At 38.0% G+C, this 21,222-nt stretch overlaps 1 protein-coding gene across 1 annotated transcript in view; it reads right to left on the reverse strand.

The window, feature by feature from the left end:
• The window catches only part of cd81a (CD81 molecule a), a 29,675-nt gene extending 9,265 nt beyond the window's left edge, over positions 1–20,410 (reverse strand). Inside the window, exons 1-2 of the mRNA XM_077228699.1 lie at positions 19,851–20,410; positions 12,972–13,086 (exon numbers count right to left, since the gene is read on the reverse strand). Coding sequence (XP_077084814.1) covers positions 12,972–13,086; positions 19,851–19,916 — 181 coding nt within the window. The 5' untranslated portion in view covers positions 19,917–20,410. The remainder of the gene's footprint in view (positions 1–12,971; positions 13,087–19,850) is intronic.
• Between the last annotated feature and the right edge of the window lie 812 nt (positions 20,411–21,222).

The raw sequence follows: 21,222 nt of genomic DNA on the forward strand, positions 1-21,222 counted from the left end.
TGTATGGTTCGGACTTTCAGACCTTTTACAGGAAGTTCCGTTGGTTCCCACATAGCCGAAAAAACAGAAGGTGGCAGGAAAAATGAGCCGTGGTGGCACATGGGGAGAGGAGGAGACGAGGTTTTTAATGGTGCCAGAGCTCGCATGATTGCTTGCAGTCTTCTCCTCCTTTCCTGCCGGCGACGATAAAATGTTCGCACGACGAGGACGTTCATTTGGCGAATTTGAACTAGCCTTGTGTATAGTTGGTGCTGCAGGTAATTATGCCATAAAAATAACAATACAGTAGCAACGATATGCGTCTGTTCATTCATGTTGTCAAAGTTACCCGCCGAATTGACAACACGCTGATGTCAGACGCACGTCCATTTACAAACCAATCAATGTCGAGATGCAGCCAACATAGATGATGACGACAGGACGTCACGAAAAGTTCTTTAGTGCGCTCGCATAATTGCAGCGTGAAACCAAACCAAAACTTTATGAAAGTATAAAAATGTATCAAAACGTGAACTTTGGTTCAGACCTTGGTGCAGACTTTGTTGTAAAGTGGTAGAGAAAAGAGAGAGTCGGAAAAATGTGGGATAGTACTCTTCTTTCACAGATGAAAAAACAAACTTTGTTTTAGCAAGTCAGGAATTAACAGCCCAAACTGGACTCTTCAGATGTGCCATTCAAATTTAAAGAAACTAGAGAAATCGAAGGCAGGAAACAATAAAAAACACAAAAGGCCATGTCACAATACTTCAAGGTCACTTCCTCAGAAGGAAGTGTAATGTTTGATCAGCTAAGAAACTTTAAAATACAGCAAATTAAGCCAAAGAACTGGAGATAAGTATACAAATGCACGTCTACAGCCGTCTGTTAAGCAAGAGCATACCGGAACAAATTGCATTAGTTTTGTATTCCAAGGAAGTATACAACATGCTTTTGAAGAAAAAAAACTAGCATTAATGTATTATGTTTTTAAATTTATTAAAATGTGATATAGTAATAATATTTGTACACTGTACAAAACAGAAACAAAAAACAAGCTACATTATTAACACTAAAATTAAATGATTACTAAATGATTACATTTACTAGCAGTAGCAGGATTGCTTAAGATGTATCTCAGTAAGGTCTGACGATTGTTTATTTTCCTCATCAACTCTTCACAAAGTGCTTCAACCTGGCAACCAGTAAAACTCCTGAAATTAATTTGTACACTTGAATAGGCTTTCAGTGGAGAAGAGCATAAATCCACATCAGTTCTGTGGTACAAATGACTCAAGATTATGAGCTGCAAAGCTAATGCTGAGTGCTGATGGATTTTCAAAGTGATTGCGATCATAGGAACAGGAAGCCATTTGTGCTAACTAAATATAAATGAATTCTAGGTATTGACTGAAAAAACATTTTAGCTAAGTGTTTCATGAGGCCTGCTGACACTGGTATGCTATCACACGTAGGTTATGCCAAAGGGTGGAGACTTTTCAAATGAGAACATTCAACCATGTTAAGCTTACTTTCAGTATCATGTTGGTCAACAAGGTTTCTTTTTGTAATTCATGCAGGAGTACTTGAGTTTTTCTTTCAGACTGACAGCTCCCACTGGGGATCTCCATGGGATGTTTTTATTAGATTGCCATTGAGTTTATAGTTTGTCATGTGTCTGATATTGGTCGAAAAAAATACATTGTCTTTAGCCAGAATCAGCTTGTGGTTACTGGGTGGGGCTGACCACTAAAAGAGGAACATTCTTATTGCTGAGCTCTACGATTAGTTTGGCAACTTTGTGAACAAGAGCCAAGACAGCAAGAAGATGCACTAATGACACTTAAGTCATATTTGTTTGAGTCGTGAATTCAGTCTTATTCAAACTGTGTTGTTTAAGTACAGCAGCAGCCACTTATCTAATTGTGTTGCTATGGATACATCCCTCCCCTGCCAATATGGAATAATTGAGTCACCCGGGCCAGCTCCATTCCCCTCACACTCAGCAGCAGGCATTTTCAGGGAATGGCTGACCTGACCACACACCACCATGAGATTACACAATGGCTGATGGGAATTGCTCAAGTAAAGATAAGTGAAGGAAAAGCATCTCAAATCTGTGTACAACAAAAACAATGATGAGTCTTGGATATTTTTAGTCATTTGAGTTTGTGTTCAGCTACAGCATATCACATTCTGATGCCGTTTCTAGAACGTAATCTATTAGTAAATATCACAACAATGATTTACGGAAATTAATAATTTACTTACTATTTAATATTTATGAGTGCTTATTCTTTAATCGCATTCTATATTGTAGCCACAAGACGAAGTGATGACTTTTAAAGAGACTATTAAAGCAAGCACAATCCTTTATTCTATTCAGATCAGAACGAATAGCTTCCCCACCTGGAGCCGTCCAATGCTCTTTCTCTGATGGACATGAGCTCTAGTTGTGTTCTCTCACATTACACTCCATAAAGAGCAAGGCAGGGTGTATAGAGCTTCTGGCTGCAGGCCATTTCCTCACATTAAGATGTTGAGAGCTGTAATGTTTTATCTGCAGCTCCTTACATAGCATCTTTGCACTTTGCAGACAGACAAAAGATCACAGTATAGTGATGCGCATTCTGTCATTCATCACTTGTGTTGCATCATTCCCCTAAATCTCGAATTCTGCCAAAAGCATATTTGCTGGTTCTCTGGCTTTGCATTCAGATCTGCTAAGTTACAGAAATAAGCTGCTCTGTTTTTTCCTGACAGTATTCTTTATTAGTTTACCATGTGCTTGGATGCCACAAATCTGAGTTTCACCTCTCGCCTTTATGGCCACCCCCCGCCCCCCGACCCCCCAACCACTGCCACTCCCATCGTGCCTGAGCCATGTGTGATCGTCCAGTCAAGCCCTCAGCTGTTCCCAGACATCAGGCAGGCCACCCGCTGAGCTTTTATAATAGTGGTTATATACCACTGAAGCGCTGGACCTTTATGGTCAAAAGGTTTAGGCCTTTTCGTTTTTTGTTTCGGGGTGAAATGAAGTTTGAAATACCTGAGCCGTAATACAGTATATACTGTCAGCAACCAATCGTTGTTCAAAGGTGTTTACCAGTCAAAGTGAACTTTTTTGGAAAGTTTGCTTTGCCAAGAGGAACTGATGGACCGGGCCATAAACTGATTTTGTAAAAAATGCCCATTTTTGTACTAGACTTGCACACAAACTGAATTGCAATAATTTGCCAAAATGAACACAGAAGCACCAACAGACCCAATACTGTACCAGGCACAGCAAGCTCACTGTTCACGAAACATTGGAAGAAAATATATTTATTGAATTGGAGGTGGGGGTTTATATTGTATCTCTGAAGGGAACTGACTGTCTTTAGAAAAGTTTCAGTAGCTTTTTTTCCCCTCTTACCTCCGTATAATTCCTATTAAAGTAGTGTTTATAAGCGTAGTGCTGCTTTGGAACCAAGGAAATGTTATGTCGCTGCTGTTTCACAAGTGCCACCTAGTGACAGAAAGTGAATTTGCATTTTCATTCAGCTTGTCAGCCGTGTTTGTTCCGCGCAGGTATGTCATTTCACAAGTCAAATCATTCTGTTTTTGCTTTAAATCTTTAAAAAATTGGAAATCATAATCGCCCATAAAAAATCATGACAGGTGCATCCCTACACGAAATGAACTTGATTTTGGCCTGATTTTGTTCGAAATCACCAGTTGATTCTTTGATTTTGATTTATGTATATTTAGGCCCTTTAAGGCTAAAGCACTATTTCACATATTCTCATGTTAATATAATCAAATATTGAGATAAAGGAAACTATATTTGAAAAAACTTTGGGAATCATACATTAATTAGTAGAAATATTGACACAAAGCTGGTGATGCTTAACATTACAGACACAAAAATCCTTTTGGAAACTTGTGCCAATTTGCCAAAATAGGCTAGTTTTTCAAAATTAGTTTCAAATGGTGTGAAACAAACATTTTGCTTCAGGCAATCCGGTCAGGGGTGTTATTCGTACTACTGTTTAAGCTATATTCACGTTTACACACAAGACATACACACACATAAACACACAGTTAATCACATCTGTAACCAGCCCTAAATGTTCAGCAAAATACTTAACATGACTCACTGGGAATTTCACATTTTTCAAACCCTAAACAGGAACACGTGTATTAAACTCCTCCCTTTAGCACACAAAGTTGCAATAATATCTCCAATTAAGCATAACATATTTTCTGTTAAAAAAACATGTTGGAAATACTAGGTTTCACTTTTGGATGAATGTGAGCCACGTGTTTTCCGAAATGCAAGCAAACTGATCAAGCTGAAAAACTCTGGCAAATACCTTCAAGACCAACAGATAGGAGAGAGTAAATGGGAGAGAGAACAGTGTTTTCACAAAAAGAGGCCGAGAGGGTTTTTCCACAGCCTGAGAAAGCAGACATCTGCACTCAAACATGTTACAGTTTCCACAAGATTATCACAAGATTAAATACACAGCCGAGTTAAAAATAAAATGACAAAGAGATGTTTTTTAAAAAGGTATATGCATTATTCAACAAAACATTAGAATGAGTAAACACCACTCTATTTCCTCAGTTTCTTTTTTCTATGCTCTTTAGTCCTTCTATCCTAGTATCAATTTGGTTTGTTTGCTTCAGTTGCAGAGCTCCAACAATAATTTTTGTTTTGTTTTTTATTATATATATATATATATATATATATATATTAGGGGTGGAACGGTTCACAGAAGTCACGGTTCGGTTCATACCTCGGTTCGGTACGATTTCGGTACAATGGAGTGAAAAGCAAAACAAAAATGCAGAAGGCATTTTTATAAATGTCTTAAGCCTTGTATTTTTTAAATAAGTCTTATTAACAAAGGCATAGAACCAGTTTATTTGTAGTGCACTGACAATAGTTTTATATAATTTAATTAGTTTATTAATTAAATTAATAAAAAGAAAGACCTTGCAATATGTTTGAATGAATTTAAAATTAATTTGCCATATTTTAGATCAATATATTTGTTTTTCTTCATTTTAATTAACCCTGAATTATAAATAATTGATTTCCGTATAAAATAATACTAGGCTACCATTAAAAACCATATTTGATTTTCTTTTTTTAATCAATGTAGAATGTGTAATTTAAAAGTAAAACTGTGTGAGTGTTTGTGTGCGTGTATGTGTGTGTGTGTGTGCGTGCGTGCGATTTTGGTTGGGTGACAGTTGTAGATTACAGTTTGACAAGAGAGTGTGACAAAAGCACAATGTTGTGTTTTATTGCGAGTGTACACAAATATATGTTAACACTTTGCAGTTTGAATTATACGTTTACGGAGTATGTTGTCGTTTCCACTGTTCGATCGCTCCCGCGCCTCTCTCTCTCTCTCTCTCTCTCTCTCTCTCTCTCACACACACACACACACAGTTCGATCGCGCCCGCGCCTCTCTCTTTCTCTCACACACACACACGCACAGTTCGATCGTGCCCGCGCCTCTCCCTCTCTCGTGCGCGTACACACAGTTCAGCATTGCAATATTGACATCACAGTCTGTTCATTATGCTGCGTTCAGACCAAACGCGAATTGATCGAATTTTATTGCTATTAAGAGTTTCATTTATTTTTATACCGTGTATTCTACGTGTAAATTCGTGCAACGAACCGTGACGCCTGGATCCGATTCGGTTCAATAACGAATACATGTACCGCTCCACCCCTAATATACACACACACACACACACACACACACACACACACACACACACACACACACACACACACACACACACACACACACACACACACACACACTTTAAAATATGAGAATATATTTTAGTATTTAGATTTTTCCCTTTTTATATTAATTTTAAATAATAGCTGTAAGCTATAATGCATGTCTATGAAATCTATATTTATAAACAATACAGCTGGAAAACAATAGTCAATGCAAAACATATCTGACTGCCTGGTAAGCAATTTCTAATAATTTCTTACTGATGGCACAATATTACAATAAAACTCAATGTTTACATTTGCAGGGCATTAACATACATCTAATAAACGAAATCTATAACAATGTAAAAAAAGATGAATAAATGATGACTGAATTTTCATTTTAGGTTGACTTTAAATACTTTTTGGTTAACACTTAAGGTATAGATAAGATATTTCTCTCTTGAAATCCATTCCTCAATTTTTAGGTCTTATAATACCATTAATAAGAACTGGAGAATTGTTTACCCAGTTGTTAACCTCTGTGACTGAACAGGCACAGGGCCTTCCTGAATAAATAAAAGGCTTTTAACAGTTCCCCCTCGTCACCTGAAACAGCCCAGTGGTGCATCTGTTGGGAGTCCTTGACAACCTCTGACCTCACAAATATCCATGTGAACCAACTTATCAGTTCAACATGCGTCACATGACTAAACATGCATCATTGTGTTTTTAAATACCTCTGTTTACACAGCCCACACTACAACGCAAAAACACTGTTTTCAAATCTTTCCACTTGGGAAAGCATTTTCAAAAAGCTCAGTTTTCGCAGGACAAAAACACCATCTCAGTGTGGACGAAGGCCAAAACGGAGAGAAAAAGATGCATTTCAAACAAAAACGTGTTAGTGTGGAGTGTGGACAGTACAGATGGTAATGACAAATAAATAAAACACACATTTTCAATTTGGTGCATTTCGCCTTCCGAAAACGCCACAGAAAGTTGTGAGGTCAAGCACTTTGACACACAGATTGTTAACAGAAGGTCCTTGTGATAATAACAGTATGTCAGGCAGGAAATCCAAATGTTCACCCATCATCCATCAACCTCAGATATGGCTTATCATTTGAAACCCAGCGGCAACCTTCCGGTCTCTCTCATGAATCCAACACGGAAGAGACTTAAACTGCCATTCATCATTTCATACAATTATCAAATAATATGGCGTGCTGTGCGGTTAATTGTACTAACAGACCGTCCAAGAAGTCTGGGTTCCATTTTTATTTATTATTTATAATTTTATTTAAAACTTTACTACACTCCAGAATCCGACAGACTGTGATTAGCTGTAGACTGAAACCATAGACTGTATAAAACAGTCTGAAACGTTGTCATATAATGTTACGCCTGCATTTCATAAATAGCGTAACATTTACTAACACAGACTAAATTGGAAGTATTTGTTTGACATGTCCCCAAAAATATGTGTAGGAAATAGGCCTGTAATTACCATAGACTGTATAAAACTTTTAAAATTTGTAGAAAAAAAAAATATCACATTTGGGCATCTCATGCTTTGAAACTGCTGATAAAAGACAAAAACATATATATTATATATATATTTTGATATCTTTCTTATATGACATGCAATAACTCAGGAAGGAAATAAAATAGGAGGACAATTCTTTTGGTGAAGTTCCCTTGTGAGCTGAATCTGGATAAAATTTTGTGGTGATAGCATACCGTAATCAAAAGTTACAGCATTTGGAAACAAGGCAGCCTTTTTGATTAGCCCTTGACACCCCCTAATGGACATTTTTTAAATGGTTGTTCCTCCGTAAGGAATATCTTGTGATCAACGCAAGGGATTATGCTGATTTTGGACTCATTTCAGTCAGGAGCATCAACTGTAAGTAATGACTCTTTCTACGATCTGTGCATGTTTCATAAAGTTACAAGCGAAAACACCACGTGAAAGCTACATTTGTTTTTAATTAGGGCCTGTGGAGTTTTATGTGTCGTAACTCCGTGAGGAATAACTCATGATCGAAGCAATGGTTTGAATTTAGACTCATTGTAAGCGTGATAATCTGTTCTAAGTAATGATGTTATGATCAGAGCATATCATGAAGGGTTGCTGCACACTTTTTAAAGTCAAATTTAAGGCTTTTTAAGACCTTTTAAGACCTCAAAATTAATACCGTACATTAGGAGAGCGCAATATTGACAAAAATATACCTCGATACTTTCAAAGTTTTGCTGATAATAATTAGATGATATTTTACTGATTGTGTTTTTGTACTGGTACCATGGCTGGTTTAGGCCTGTTTGCTGTAACAAAAAAATTACATTATTTTTCATATATTTTACCTTTATTCTACACTGCTCTGTCCCTCCTTGTAAAAGCGGTCTGATGGTTTCCGGGTTCTATGAAGCCAGTCCCTCAAAAATACGCAATGGGCTCAGATTGGTTAGCTGGCCCAGTGTGTTGTGATTCGCTAACCGCCTAGTGCACGTTTTTCGGAAACGTCACACCCTTGCCTTTACCGGTAGTTTGTGCTTTGGTGTATTATAAACAATGGCGTCAATAAAACCAATCGGACCCAGAGAATGTTAGGGTGTACTCACACTAGCCAGTTTGAACCGTGTCCGAGTGCGTTTGACCACAAAAGCGCGGTTCGTTTGACTAGTGTGAGTGCTCCGAACCGTGCCCGGGCGCGGCTCGATTAGCCGGCCCTGGCCCGCTTGGAAGAGGTGGGCCAGAGCACGGTTCAGTTGGACTTGGGCGCGGTTCGCATGCAGTGTGAGCGCTAACTGTGCTGGAGCACGGAACAGGACGCGTGATGTACGGGAACTGTAGACCGTAATCAAAGCTGTAAAGTCCTTGCTGCACTTCAGCTGGTACCTTGCAAACCTCCTCATACGAGCAGCACGATTACGTGAAAATTTTCACACCACTAAGGCGACACATCTGTTTAACAACAGGCTGTGAGAGGGCTGTGGACCACCGTGGACCAAACGACACAAAATTATCCACAAAGAAAACAGAGCGATGGACTCCATTGTGTTCAGAAAGCGCCGCTCTTCTTGTTTATCCCGAAACCGTCGCACCATAATGACTTAAGCGTGCTCCGGCACGAATGCTGAAACCCTATGTGAGTGCAGGCCAGAGGGGGAGTGGGGAGGGGGGACAATCGTCCTCGGGCCCGGTTCATGGCAAGTGTGAGTACATGCTTAGTGAATAAGGGTGTCACGATTTCGATTTTAATTCGAAATCGATCGAAATTAATTCACAAACTCAAAAATCGAAATAAAAAATGGAATCGTCGATACTGCCACGCCCCCATGTCGCGCCCGTGATGGAAAGTTCGGATCGTTTTACTGACTCTATTGTTCAATCTCATTCATCAAAATTAACTAATCTTTTTTCTAGTCATTTCAGGGGCTTTAAATGTCATACTTTTAACAGGCAAATTCCCCGAACACATCCACCTACGCAATCTTGATCATATTCTGAATTAAGAAATAATTATAATGCATTCAAAAGTAATTTACAGGGAACATTAATAATTACTTTACCTTCCGAGTCTTTTGTTCATTTGTCGCGTGACAGAGGCAATGAACGGATCGTTCATGAACGACTCACGGCGCGGGAAAAAAACACACGTTGAAAGGCTGTGAGTCCTCTAACTTGGATTCTATGCCCGAGCCCGAACTTGGCCGATATTTCCCGTCACTATCCTCGGGCCGGGCTCTTGATCTATAGACTTGCACTCCCAACGCAATAGAGTGCGGCGCGGGACTAGATTTGATGGCCGAGTGCGAGAGCGGGCGGTAATGCACTCACTCTGTGTGTGCGGGAGAATAAAAAGATTCGCGGGACTCCCGCAAACTAGAAATATCTATGAATAAAACATATAATACATAAACTAATACATTTTTTTCATCTGTTGCAGAAAAGCAACAAGAACAACTAAAACAAAATAGAAACGATTTACAGGCCAGAGTTTCTATTTATAACATGTTTGCAGCGTTGAGCGATTTAGCCAATCACAGACATATGTGTTGATTTCTTGAACGCAATGACCAATCAAAAGCATTTAAGATAGACTCTCCACACCGCTCAAAACAGACTTTTTGTTCAGTGCTGAATTCTGTAAGCTGGCAAATCCTCTAATTATAACAAACAAAGTGTAGGCTATATATTATGAAAGATTCATTGTCCAGTCAGCTTCACTGATAATAACAGAGATGTGTGAGATTGCGATGAACTGATGTCAGCTTTTTAGGAGCAACAGCAAGCTGTGCTTAAAAAAAATAATAATCGAGAATCGAATCTAACCGTGACCTTAGAATCGAAAATGTAATCGAATCGAGGATTAGGAGAATCGTGACACCCCTATTAGTGAAGATGATCGAGCAGAACCTGTTCAAGAACGGCTGTTAAACGATGTTTCAGAAAGGTTTGTTTTTTTGTTGTCCTCTCATTACTTTTTAGATATGCTGTTATTTAATTGTACTAATTATTATAATATTACAAAAAAATAAGCTTCATAAACAAGAATTTCATATAATCGTTCTAACAAATTATACTACAGTCCTCAAAGGGATTTTTTTTGAGTAAAGACTGCGGATCTATAGTGATCGTTACTGACTGTATGGCACGGTTACTTTTGTATTTTTAGAATGATTGTAGCCAAATATCTTTCGACAGAACTATTAACGCAAAACGAACACTAAAAATTGGCTTTACTGCAGTAGCCAAATCAAACACAGAACAATGTTTAGCATGCCTGTAGATAAACAAGCATGTAGATAAACAAAACATAAAAGCTCTAATCAAAGAATAATTTACTCTAATTCCAAGTTCGCTGTTGAGATTAAAAAAAAGTCTGTAACGTTAGGTTTTTGTCGGATAACGTTAAGTATGAATGAGCATTAACAAACTGGTTTGCAGAGCCAAACAGCGTTGTCATTTGTTTACTTCGTTGCTACAACGTACAATTAACAATGCGAACTATTACAGGACAACACGGCGAAAAATAAATCATACTTACAGGTTGTGGCCCGTAAACAACAGCTCATAATAATTATGAGGGACCGAGTTAAAAATAAATTTTAACCATTGATCCCTAACTCCCCTGACCCTAGGAAGGCTGAACAAAGCGGACCTGCAATCCGGATGAAAATAACAGCGTTTCGAGGGCATTGTGGCAACAATAGCCTAGTATACCACAACAACTCTTCTCCAAAGCAATATAAAATGGCCTCGCCCCCCATATTTCGTATTCTCGGAGGAGGGGTTTATTGGGGTTAGTGATGTCAACAACCCTGGAGGAATGTCATATAGTCGCTATCAGCCGCTTGCTGTAGTCCTTAGAAATTGATTTCTTTAAAAGAAAATATCTCCCTGTGCTTTGAACTTTGAGCGCTGTAACTTTGCAGATGTTGTTTATGCTCAAACAGCAACATTACACAATAGCTAAAGTTAGAAAAGTGAAATTGTGTTTTACCACCCCTTTAAAGGGTAGCTACTTTAAATATGAAACCACGAGTAGGTGGCGGCAAGTCACTTACGTCTTTATTGAGTTGAGGGAGTCATTCATTCAACCAATTTGTTCAAACGGCTGATTCATTCAGAAAAAGCAAGTGATTGTTCATTGAATTGTTAAAATTGTTTGTTCAAAACGCGGATTTCAGTCAAAAAATCATCGCTGTCTGTTGCATTGAGACTCTGCTACGGTTTCATTTTGAAATTCTCATCGGCAAAATAAAGTGAAAATAAACAAAATTGACAATATTGTGTCTAAAAAGTAACTCAATGTTAACTTATTGTTAATTTAACTGTTGTATAAAATAAGTATCACGTTTGCAATTGTGCACAGGAAAACTGCACTCTTGCTCATGTGATATTCTAATATAACAACATAATATGATATAAATATAAGACAAAAAACTCATTCGGGGACATAGGGGCACATCACGCAGTGAAAGCAAGCATGAGAGACAAATGCGATGTCAGCTCGCATTTCCTCGTACATAGTTAAAACATCATAGACGATACATATCGCACATTCCTAAGCACATAAAGAATGAACTTACAATTGAACTGACAATTACCAACTTTCTTCTCCTCTCCTCCCTTCGCGTGCAGGAAACAGACGTAATATGCTGCTGCGAATGACGCGAATTGTCATGTGAACAAGCAAATCCACAAAAAATTGAATAATAAAAAAGAATATGTATGCTAATTAGACAGTTTTAATTTGGAAATCATTCAGATACGTCTAAGTCAAAGTGCCATCAAAAATGTAAGACCTTTCATAAGTAAAAATAAGACTTTTTATGGCCTTAAATTTTAAAAATCTAATTTAAGACTTTTTATGGATCCGTGGGAACCGTGACAAGTGAAAACGTGACATAAATGCCACATCCGTATATTATTTACATATCAGTCTTGCGGGGCTTCACGTTCAAAAACTCGCTTAAGTTTGTCAAAGCCCAAAACAATTATGCATGTTGTATTCTATGTGAGCCCTTTCAATTGACATATGACTATCTGAGCTGTATGATGTTTTTGACATATTACAGTACATACTATAGTACAAAAAAGTATTTGATAAATTATGATTTTCTTTCTTAAATTTATCAGCAAATAACTTAGCACTACTTAGGAGCTAATCAAATTGGCTATATTCATTGTAAAGTTTAGGCTCTAAGCTTTCAAATGACACATGTTGTGTTGATCAAGGCAGCAGTTTTGAAAAATATGATTATTAATTAATTATTAATTAAGAGTTGATCAAAATGGTTATATGCATTAAAAAGCTGATGTCTGAGCTTTAAAATGATACCTATTTTGTGTTATTCCATGCAGTGGTTGCTTAGTAATTATTTTCTGTCCAATTTTGGTGTTCCTTTAAATAAAAGTGTGGTTATTTTATTTTATTGGCTTGTGTTTTTAAAATTCAGATTCAGTAAAATTATTGAATTTAATTAAAAGTCTAATAATAATAAAAATTTTTTTTTTAATTTAGAACAAAAAAAAAGTAATTTTCGGTTTCGGCCCAGAATTTTCATTTCGGTGCATCCCTACTTATTAGAAATTATTATATATATATATATTTGTGTGTGTGTGTGTGCTACTCAAGACTCAAGACTTTGTGTGATACGATTTATGGATGGGTTAAGAGACTGAGAAATGAGAGATGGAAAAAAAAAAACAGACTAAATGAGAGAAATAAAGAGAGAAAGTGATGTACTTACTAACGTAGAAGGTGGTGGGTGGTTCTGTGCCCTCAAACCGCAGGTCCAGAAGACTGCTTGTTTTATTGTCATGACGAAGCCATAGTGAAACCCCCAAGATTACACAACCAGCCAGCTAAGGAAGAGAAATTGTGCAACTTTAACACATTTGGTCACTGTTATTAAATGCAGTAAAGAAACCAGAGAAGAGTAAAGAAGCAAGACTTTTTGTGAAATTTATAATTTTTTTTCTAATCTTTAAGTATTTACATAATAGAACTTTTTTTCATCTCAACATTTAAAGGAGACCTCCGGTCAATTTTTACATTGAGCTAATTTTTTTGTAAATTTGGAGTGCTGTCAGTACAGAGAACAACAACAACAACAATCGGTGTTGCCTGCACCATGTTATCCCCTTTTTAAAATTTGCACCCTGTTGACTTAAAGGGATAGTTCACCCAAAAATGAAAATTCTGTCAGTATTTACTCACCCTCATGTTGTTCCAACCTCGTAAGACCTTCGTTCATCTTCGGAACACGAATTAAGATATTTTTGATGAAATCTGAGAGCTGGATCACTCCTCCATAGGCTTCTATGGGATTGAAACTTGCCAGCCCCGGAAAGATAACGATAGATACTATCGTTAAAATAGTCCAAGTGACTACAGTGGCTCAATCTTAAGTTTATCAAGCGACGAGAATACTTTTTGTGCGCAAAAAAAACCAAAAATAACGACTTTATTTCAACTATTCATTTCCTTCTCTGTGGGCCTCGAGTCAGTTAACTTAGTGTGATAGGGCAGTGCTACGTCACACGTAGCCTCACTATTGGCCGAAGCTGGTCATGTGTGTGATGCGTGTGATAACACAAGAACTGCGCTATATCACTAGTGAACTGACTCGAGGCCTACAGAGAAGGAAACGAATAGTTGAAATAAAGTCGTTATTTATTTATTTTTTGCGAAAACAAAAAGTATTCTCGTCGCTTGATAAACTTAAGATTGAGCCAGTGTAGTCACTTGGACTATTTTAACGATATCTTTAATAACTTTTTGGGGCTGGCAAGTTTCAATCCCTTCGAAGCCTATGGAGGAGTGATCCAGCTCTCAGATTTCATCAAAAATATCTTAATTTGTGTTCCGAAGATGAACAAAAGTCTTACAGGGTTGGAACAACATGAGGGTGAGTAAATACTGACAGAATTTTCATTTTTGGGTGAACTAACCCTTTAAATGGGGCAGGTTTTAAACCTGCTTTTAGCCTCTTAACATCCTTTATGTGTCATTACAAGTGCACAGCCATGTGAGTGATTTTATTCAGAGAGAACATGGGAATCTGACTGCAGTAGATGTGAAAGATATGAATAAAAGTGATGTTAATTCAGCCAGCTCACATACCTGTATTTACTTCCTGTTTTCGGTCAAAGTCCACAGTAGTCGATTGTCGAGTGCGTGCGTGCGATCATTGGTAAAAAACCTCTTCCGTGTGTTCAACATCTGATTCGGATGAACTATCCATTTGAGCTGATATTCTCAGAACACCACACAGCACCGTCATCGGCTGACAGCTGACATTCTGGGTCTCCACTGTTGCTTAGTTACCAATGATCGCGCACGCGCACTCGACAATCGACTACTGTGGACTTCGATCGAAAACAGGAAGTAAATACAGGTATGTGAAAACTTGCCCCATTTAAGTCAACAGGGTGCAAATTTTAAAAAGGGGATAACACGGTGTAGGCAACACCGATTTTTGTCGTTGTTCTCTGTACTGACAGCACTCCAAATTTACACAAAAATGAGCTCAATATTAAAAGTTCTCCTATAAAGTGGTGTGAGGATGCATTTTGTCAGTCTCCTTGGATCTATCTCTTATAGTCTGCCTTTTTTCCATTCAACAAAGAGAAAGAGAGACACATTCTCTGAGGCAGGGGAAGGGAGGGATCTTGTTACAGACCCCATCTAGAGGCCCACAGTGCCGAGGGTTAAGAATATCAAAACATCACTGTATGCCACAGCAGTATGATTCAACCCGCTTTCTCTTTACACGGCTCACAGTGATGAGCATTCAGTTGAGTGAGGCCCATAAACACATGGCATATTCACAAGAGAGACTCTTGCGGCTAAGGGGAGGGAGAGATAGAAAATGGGGGGAAAGCAAAGAGGGCGTAGGCGGTCGAGAAGACCATTTAAAGTAGCGCTACAATGTGTGGTATTGTATGCGCAAGCGGATAAGAAGCGGGAAAGTTAAGGCGGGGGAGGGGCGACTGCAGCAGTGGTTTATTTGGCTTTGTTTATACAACTTTATTTACAGCAAAATCACTGTCAAATCCGACAAGAGCTGGGCCCTGTGTGAGCAGCTGGATCTTGTCAGGAATGCGTAGGCTCTGTGGAGGAATGCAGAGTGCAGATAAAGAGCGCAGGAGACCGCCAAGCATATGGTGGGTGCCGTTAGAAGCAAGGTGATCCGGCTACACCGCACAGGGGAGAGTAACGGGAATGTGAGACAGAGCAAAGACCATTAGCAGGAATGCTGGGATGGGCAGAACGCGCAGCTCTGGCTGTGAAAACAATAGACGTGTACTTTCTTCCTTTCCTTTCTCTTGTTCTGCTACCCCTTTCCAATCAAGAATCCAACTCTCGCACCAGCTCTACATATGCAAACAGCTGCATTGCCAAAGTTATTTGCTTTAGGTCAAACCAAAAAGCATTTGTTGGTGAGGTTCTTACACCATAACCCCTATAAAGGATCACAAGGGAAACACTGGGCACGTTCTCTTCTCTCTTAATGTTTTTTTTCCCCACCATTACTGGTCTTTCACACCTGTTGATGTAAAAAAGAAACCACAGCCTCTCCTCTACAAAATCAAATTTTTGGAGCATTTATAACCATTGTTGGTATTGTGAACTGAAACTAAAACATTCAAAAATATTTTTTGTTAATTGAAAAAGCTAAAATAAAATAAATATAAATAGTAGATAAAAACTTAAACGTAAAAATTAGAAATGCTGCCTTGGGAACTAACTGAAATAACTAAAATAAACTAAAATAAATTAAAGCTAAATAGAAATAGGAAAAAAACACATGACAAAGGCACGACAAGATTACTAAAATACGAGCCGTATAAAAAATAACTGAAAATATAAAATTAAAATTCAAAATGTAATTTGTTTAAACACATGTTTTATCTAATACAATTAGATTTTTTAATTATTTGCTTAAATTTACAGACTAGCATGCTGAAAATAAACAAATTTTGAATAAGGAATTCTCTCTGCGGCTAAACACAGAGAAGAAAAATCTTTTCCAGAGAGGGTTAAAGTTTGTGAGAGAGAGTTCTTTCCATTTCTCTTTCTGTCTTTCTCAGTCTCTCTCCAAAGGCCAGATAGGCCCATTCCAGAGCTCAGGCAGCCCCGCTGCTTAGCAACTGGGTAAACAGAGGCCAGCCAAAGGGAGAGGTTCTGAAGTGATGTTCATGGAGAAGCTCTGTCACTTCAAGCAAGTTCTCGGTGGATTCATATTACATTGATTCACTCATAAGGAGTTTGGGATTATCGGAGTAAACGGAGATTCCCCTAAACACAGGAGTTTCCAGTTGACCAGAGGTGTCAGGGGGAGTTATAACCAGAATAAGCCATTATTCTTGTGGGGCGATCTGGGGGCATCCTCCCTTCTCAGTTTCCATACTTTAACTGAATTTATGTAAAAAAAGGCAGGAAATGCCATTCATTTTGTAGAGCCAAACACAAGGATTAATTTAATAATAATCTATTTGTCATACAGGATATTTGGCCCTATTACAAGGTGCTATTACAGGAAATAATATTGCAATCCATGCTACAATGCTTTTAAATATAAGCGGAGTATGCTCATAAAAACTTTTACTCATTGAATTACAATTTTTTTTTTGTCATTTTATTGTGAATTTTAAAACATCAAATGGCCCGTTTACACAGAAAAAACATGGACAGCAACTACTCAATCATTGCAGAATTGTGAGTCACAAAATGCTTGGTGAATCAATGCTTTTTAATCTGTTGCTAAAAGTGCAAAAAATATTTAGCGGAGTGCAAATAGCCAATACTAAGTTGGCATGAACTGAAAATTGTGATCATCTTCCCTACTGACCCTGAGGGAAAGTATAATGGAGGACAATCCTTGTGAACTTAGTGACATGGCCTACTTACGCTGAACAGCTTCTCCGGCAACCGATGAAGCCAGACTAAGGGCCTGGGTTTGATGCTTGGAAAGTCTGGTTTGTGTTGTTCTGTTCTTGTTGTTCCAAGGCTGGCTTACAGTTTTGGCTATCGTGACTTGTCTCAAATACAATATGATCACGACATTGTAGTTTCAATAACTTGCTCCGCACTCCACACTCACTCATTCACTTTCATAAACTCTGAGTTACTTGAATAAGCCACACCCACTCAATAACATATAATTTGCATACAGGTTGACTTTGAAAATGAAAACGATAACTGTGAAATAAAAGAGTTAAAATAAAACTAAACATTACATTTTAATTTGAATTGTGTCACTATTATTGCATGAGCATTAATAAAAAGCTTTGTAAAAACTGTATTTGCAGTTTCTTTTTCACGTTTGCCTTTTTGGCAGTCTTGCCTCCAGATTGTAGAGTAAATGAAAATGTCAAATCACCAATTCCATTTTATTTTTCAATTTGACAGGGATGATGCATCTGGTTTAAGTTTTAATTTTTATTGTTTAATTGATTTATTTAAAATTGGCAGAAAATGCCTTCCATATACAACGGCTTACATGCATAAATTTAACTCAGCACAGGAAGTCAGCCATGAACTAATTTTCACCCTCATAAGTGGGTTGTCAAGGGAACACAAATAGAAGCCAATGCCCTGGGTTGAGTATACAAAAAACTGTTTGCACCATCATTTTGCTTAATATTTCCAGTAACATGGCGAAATTTGCATCTGCACTCCCACGCACACTTCTCCCTATCACTCACACACTGTTATCAAAATGTGTAAGGGTATTAGAAATAGAGCCCCCTCTCAGACCTCTCCTGTCTGTTGCCAGCAGTCCGGTGTGGGTTCTATTTTTGACCCATGACCCAATGTGAGGTTGTTGTAGAATGCGTGGCATGTCAAAGCATGAGGCACAGAAGAAGAAGGTCCAGACATTCTGTCAAACCCCCGCAGCCATTCTGCATTAACCACAACTTACTGTCAAACTCGTCATATATGGGTTTGGCAATGGACTCTTAGATCTAACACCTTCTTTATAGGTATTTTCCAACACCGTCTCTATAGGTCAGTTCTCAAAGCAAAATTCTTTAAAGTAAAAAGCCATTATGCTGTTTTGAAATGTTCATTCACACATGAGTGGTCTCACCACCTGTTGGGCCTGTAAAGAAATGAGTGTGGGTGTTAAACCCATTAGCCAGCAGGAAAATATCCTTCTGTTTAATGGTTGATGTTGGTTTCTTGTTTCATCTCAATGGCTACAAGATTTAGTTTCTCAATGTGCCTAAAGGCCCATTCATGCCAAGAGCAATAACCTTAAAGATAACTATAATGATAATAACTATATTTGCATCCACACCAACGGACAATAATGTTTGCTTTATCCCTAGTGTGCACTGCAGTTTTGTCTCTGCCGCTTTAAATGTTTAAGCTCTTTAAAGGCAGGTGGATTCGGATTGGCTCTGAATGTTTTCATCAGGAATCTGCTGGGGGAAAAAATCTTTCTGAAATATCTTCTGTGTTATTATCGTTTCAGAAAATAGAATTGAACTAGAACAATTATTACAAGCAACTTCATAATTATAGTTATCGCCCTTGGTGTGAACGGGCCTAAACACTGCAACTGTATTGAATTCCTGTTCATTGAATTGTTCATGAAGCCACTTTCTGGGAAGAAAATAAGAAAATTTTAGTTTTAGCACGTATAAACCCGTGGTACTTTTGTACGTAATTATTAATGCAGTTACGCAATGTTCTCATTTCTTAGGTTTAGAAATAGGCTAACCAACCAAGAGACTAAATGTAAAATGTAAATTGAGACCTGATTAATCTACCAGCCATTTTGAGAGGACAATGTGAATGCTTGACTAACAACAAGAAAGAGCTGTAGATGAGACATATGATGGAACACTGTAGGCCTACACATGTGTGAATGATTTCCATTTAGACTGTTTGGTAAGAGAAAGTTGCTAAAAAAAACACTTAGAAATGAATGAAGACACATGCAACATGACTAATGTGACTATTACACGCCTGCACGATGAGCAACAACTTTTAACAGAATCTGGCTATGGTGGAATATTTTAGTACCATTCACTTTTCTCAGGTTCTTTTCCAAACTACAGCGAGTGGGAGGGACCAGACAACGCCAATTTATTACTGCGCTATTTTATTCCTTCAGTGTGTCGCCAAGTGTGAATTGGGAAACTATTAGTCAGTAGTTTTGTGAAATTAAAAAAGTTTGACAGGCATAATAAACACAAGACTATTCTTTGTGGGGAGTTTTAATAGACGACAGCTGTGATGAAGTCTTGTTGATGGTCTCCTCCCAATGTCCGTTATTTCGCTCTGAGGTCGAAAAAAGAGCTCCTATTATAGCATTTTATGGCGAACATCTTTATCGTTTTGTCTCAGCGATTCTACCATCGCGTGCCTTTAACATAAAACATCTGTATTTGAACAAATTCATGTTCAACGAATTAGTCACATCCTACCAGAAGTTAGCTAATATTACACAAGATTAGCGGCGCAAGCCTGCGAATTAAATTCCAGTTCATAATGGATTACATTAAGGATACTAGTCATCTTAATAATAATAATAATAATAATAATAAAACAAAACAATGGCGGTTTCTCAGGCCAGACGCAGGAATATCACACAGAATGAATGACCACTTACCCAGAAGATGAAATTGAAGAAGAAGAGCATGTATTTAATACATTTCGTGCACCCTTCGACGCCCATGGTGTCGGTTTTTTGAGGATGTTTTTTAAGCCGGTTAACGAAGAAGTGTCTCGATGAAGCCGCCGTTAACTTACACAGTGCTCGCGCAGACTGAACTCCAATCTCCGTGTCTGTGTGTTGCTGCTCCTCTGATTCAGACGACGTAAAAAGGGCAACACCCAGTTTCCTCCCCCTTAGAGAGTCCCCCTAAACACGACCAAATAACACCATAGAGACCGTACAAAAATATTCGTTACTAAACAAATAAATATACTGAGTAGACACTCGTTCAAAATACATAAGCTGTCTGGTTCATTTCTGAACATTTCGATTTTTTCTTTGTTTTGATTTCTTATTAATACAGCTCAAAAGCAGTGCTCTTATCCTCTGATGCGTTTCAGTCACGCCGATTTTAAAATCGATTTGGGATGTTAAAAATAACGATGTTGAACAAATAATGGAAGGCCAGGGGTAACGTTAGGCCTATAAATGAGATTACAGGACATTTGCGTTTCACTCATTCAAAATATGTGTATGTCTCCACCTTGTGGCGGAAAAGGAAACAGAGCTTCAGAGATTTTAAACTGTGACAATTATAAATATGGATGCATTAATCGCCACCACAGAAACTTTATGATAGCCAAACATTAAGACAAAGATAACTGTGTTATTTTCTCACCTAAAATTGGTAACTCTCATATAACAATTATTATAAACATAATGATCAAATTAAATAAATCATTCTAATACATATTGATCCATATATTTATGCCCTATATTTATTTAATATTAGTTATAGGCCTACCCTACACTTATTATTGAAAGTAGAAGTGCTATAATTTTCAGCAGTTAGTAGGCAGGTGCAGTATGTTTTACGCATGTGAAGAAAAACCATAGAGAAAAACTTTATGGAGACTGTACAAAAAAAAAAAACTTTCTGCCGCTAGATATCACTAATATTTTGATATACATACTATAGCATCTGTTCACATAGTGACCAGTAGAAAAGCTGGTAAATCAAAATTGGTAAAGATATAGCCTTCAGCCTATAGGTTTAGAATAGGCTATACGGTTCTCTTACGAGAGGTTCTCTCGTATTGCGTAAGTTTAGCTTACGCTACGGGAAAGATTCATCTTCTCGAGATACTGAAGCCAAAAAATTATCCTTAATTTTGTATTCCTTGTCAACGCAGTGCAGCAGCTAGCAGACCTAGAGCAGGCCATCTAGCGTGCTCATTGGCTGCCCTGCGGGCAACTGCTGCAGCCTACCAGTGAGCCCGCGTGACGTCACGCCCAATGAAGGGCGCCCGCGCCTTCATAGCGTCAC

The sequence above is a fragment of the Siphateles boraxobius genome, unplaced genomic scaffold (genome assembly GCF_051911475.1).
Source record: "Siphateles boraxobius isolate OS27281-9 unplaced genomic scaffold, OSU_SipBor_1 130, whole genome shotgun sequence".
NCBI classification, from domain to species: Eukaryota; Metazoa; Chordata; class Actinopteri; order Cypriniformes; family Leuciscidae; genus Siphateles; species Siphateles boraxobius.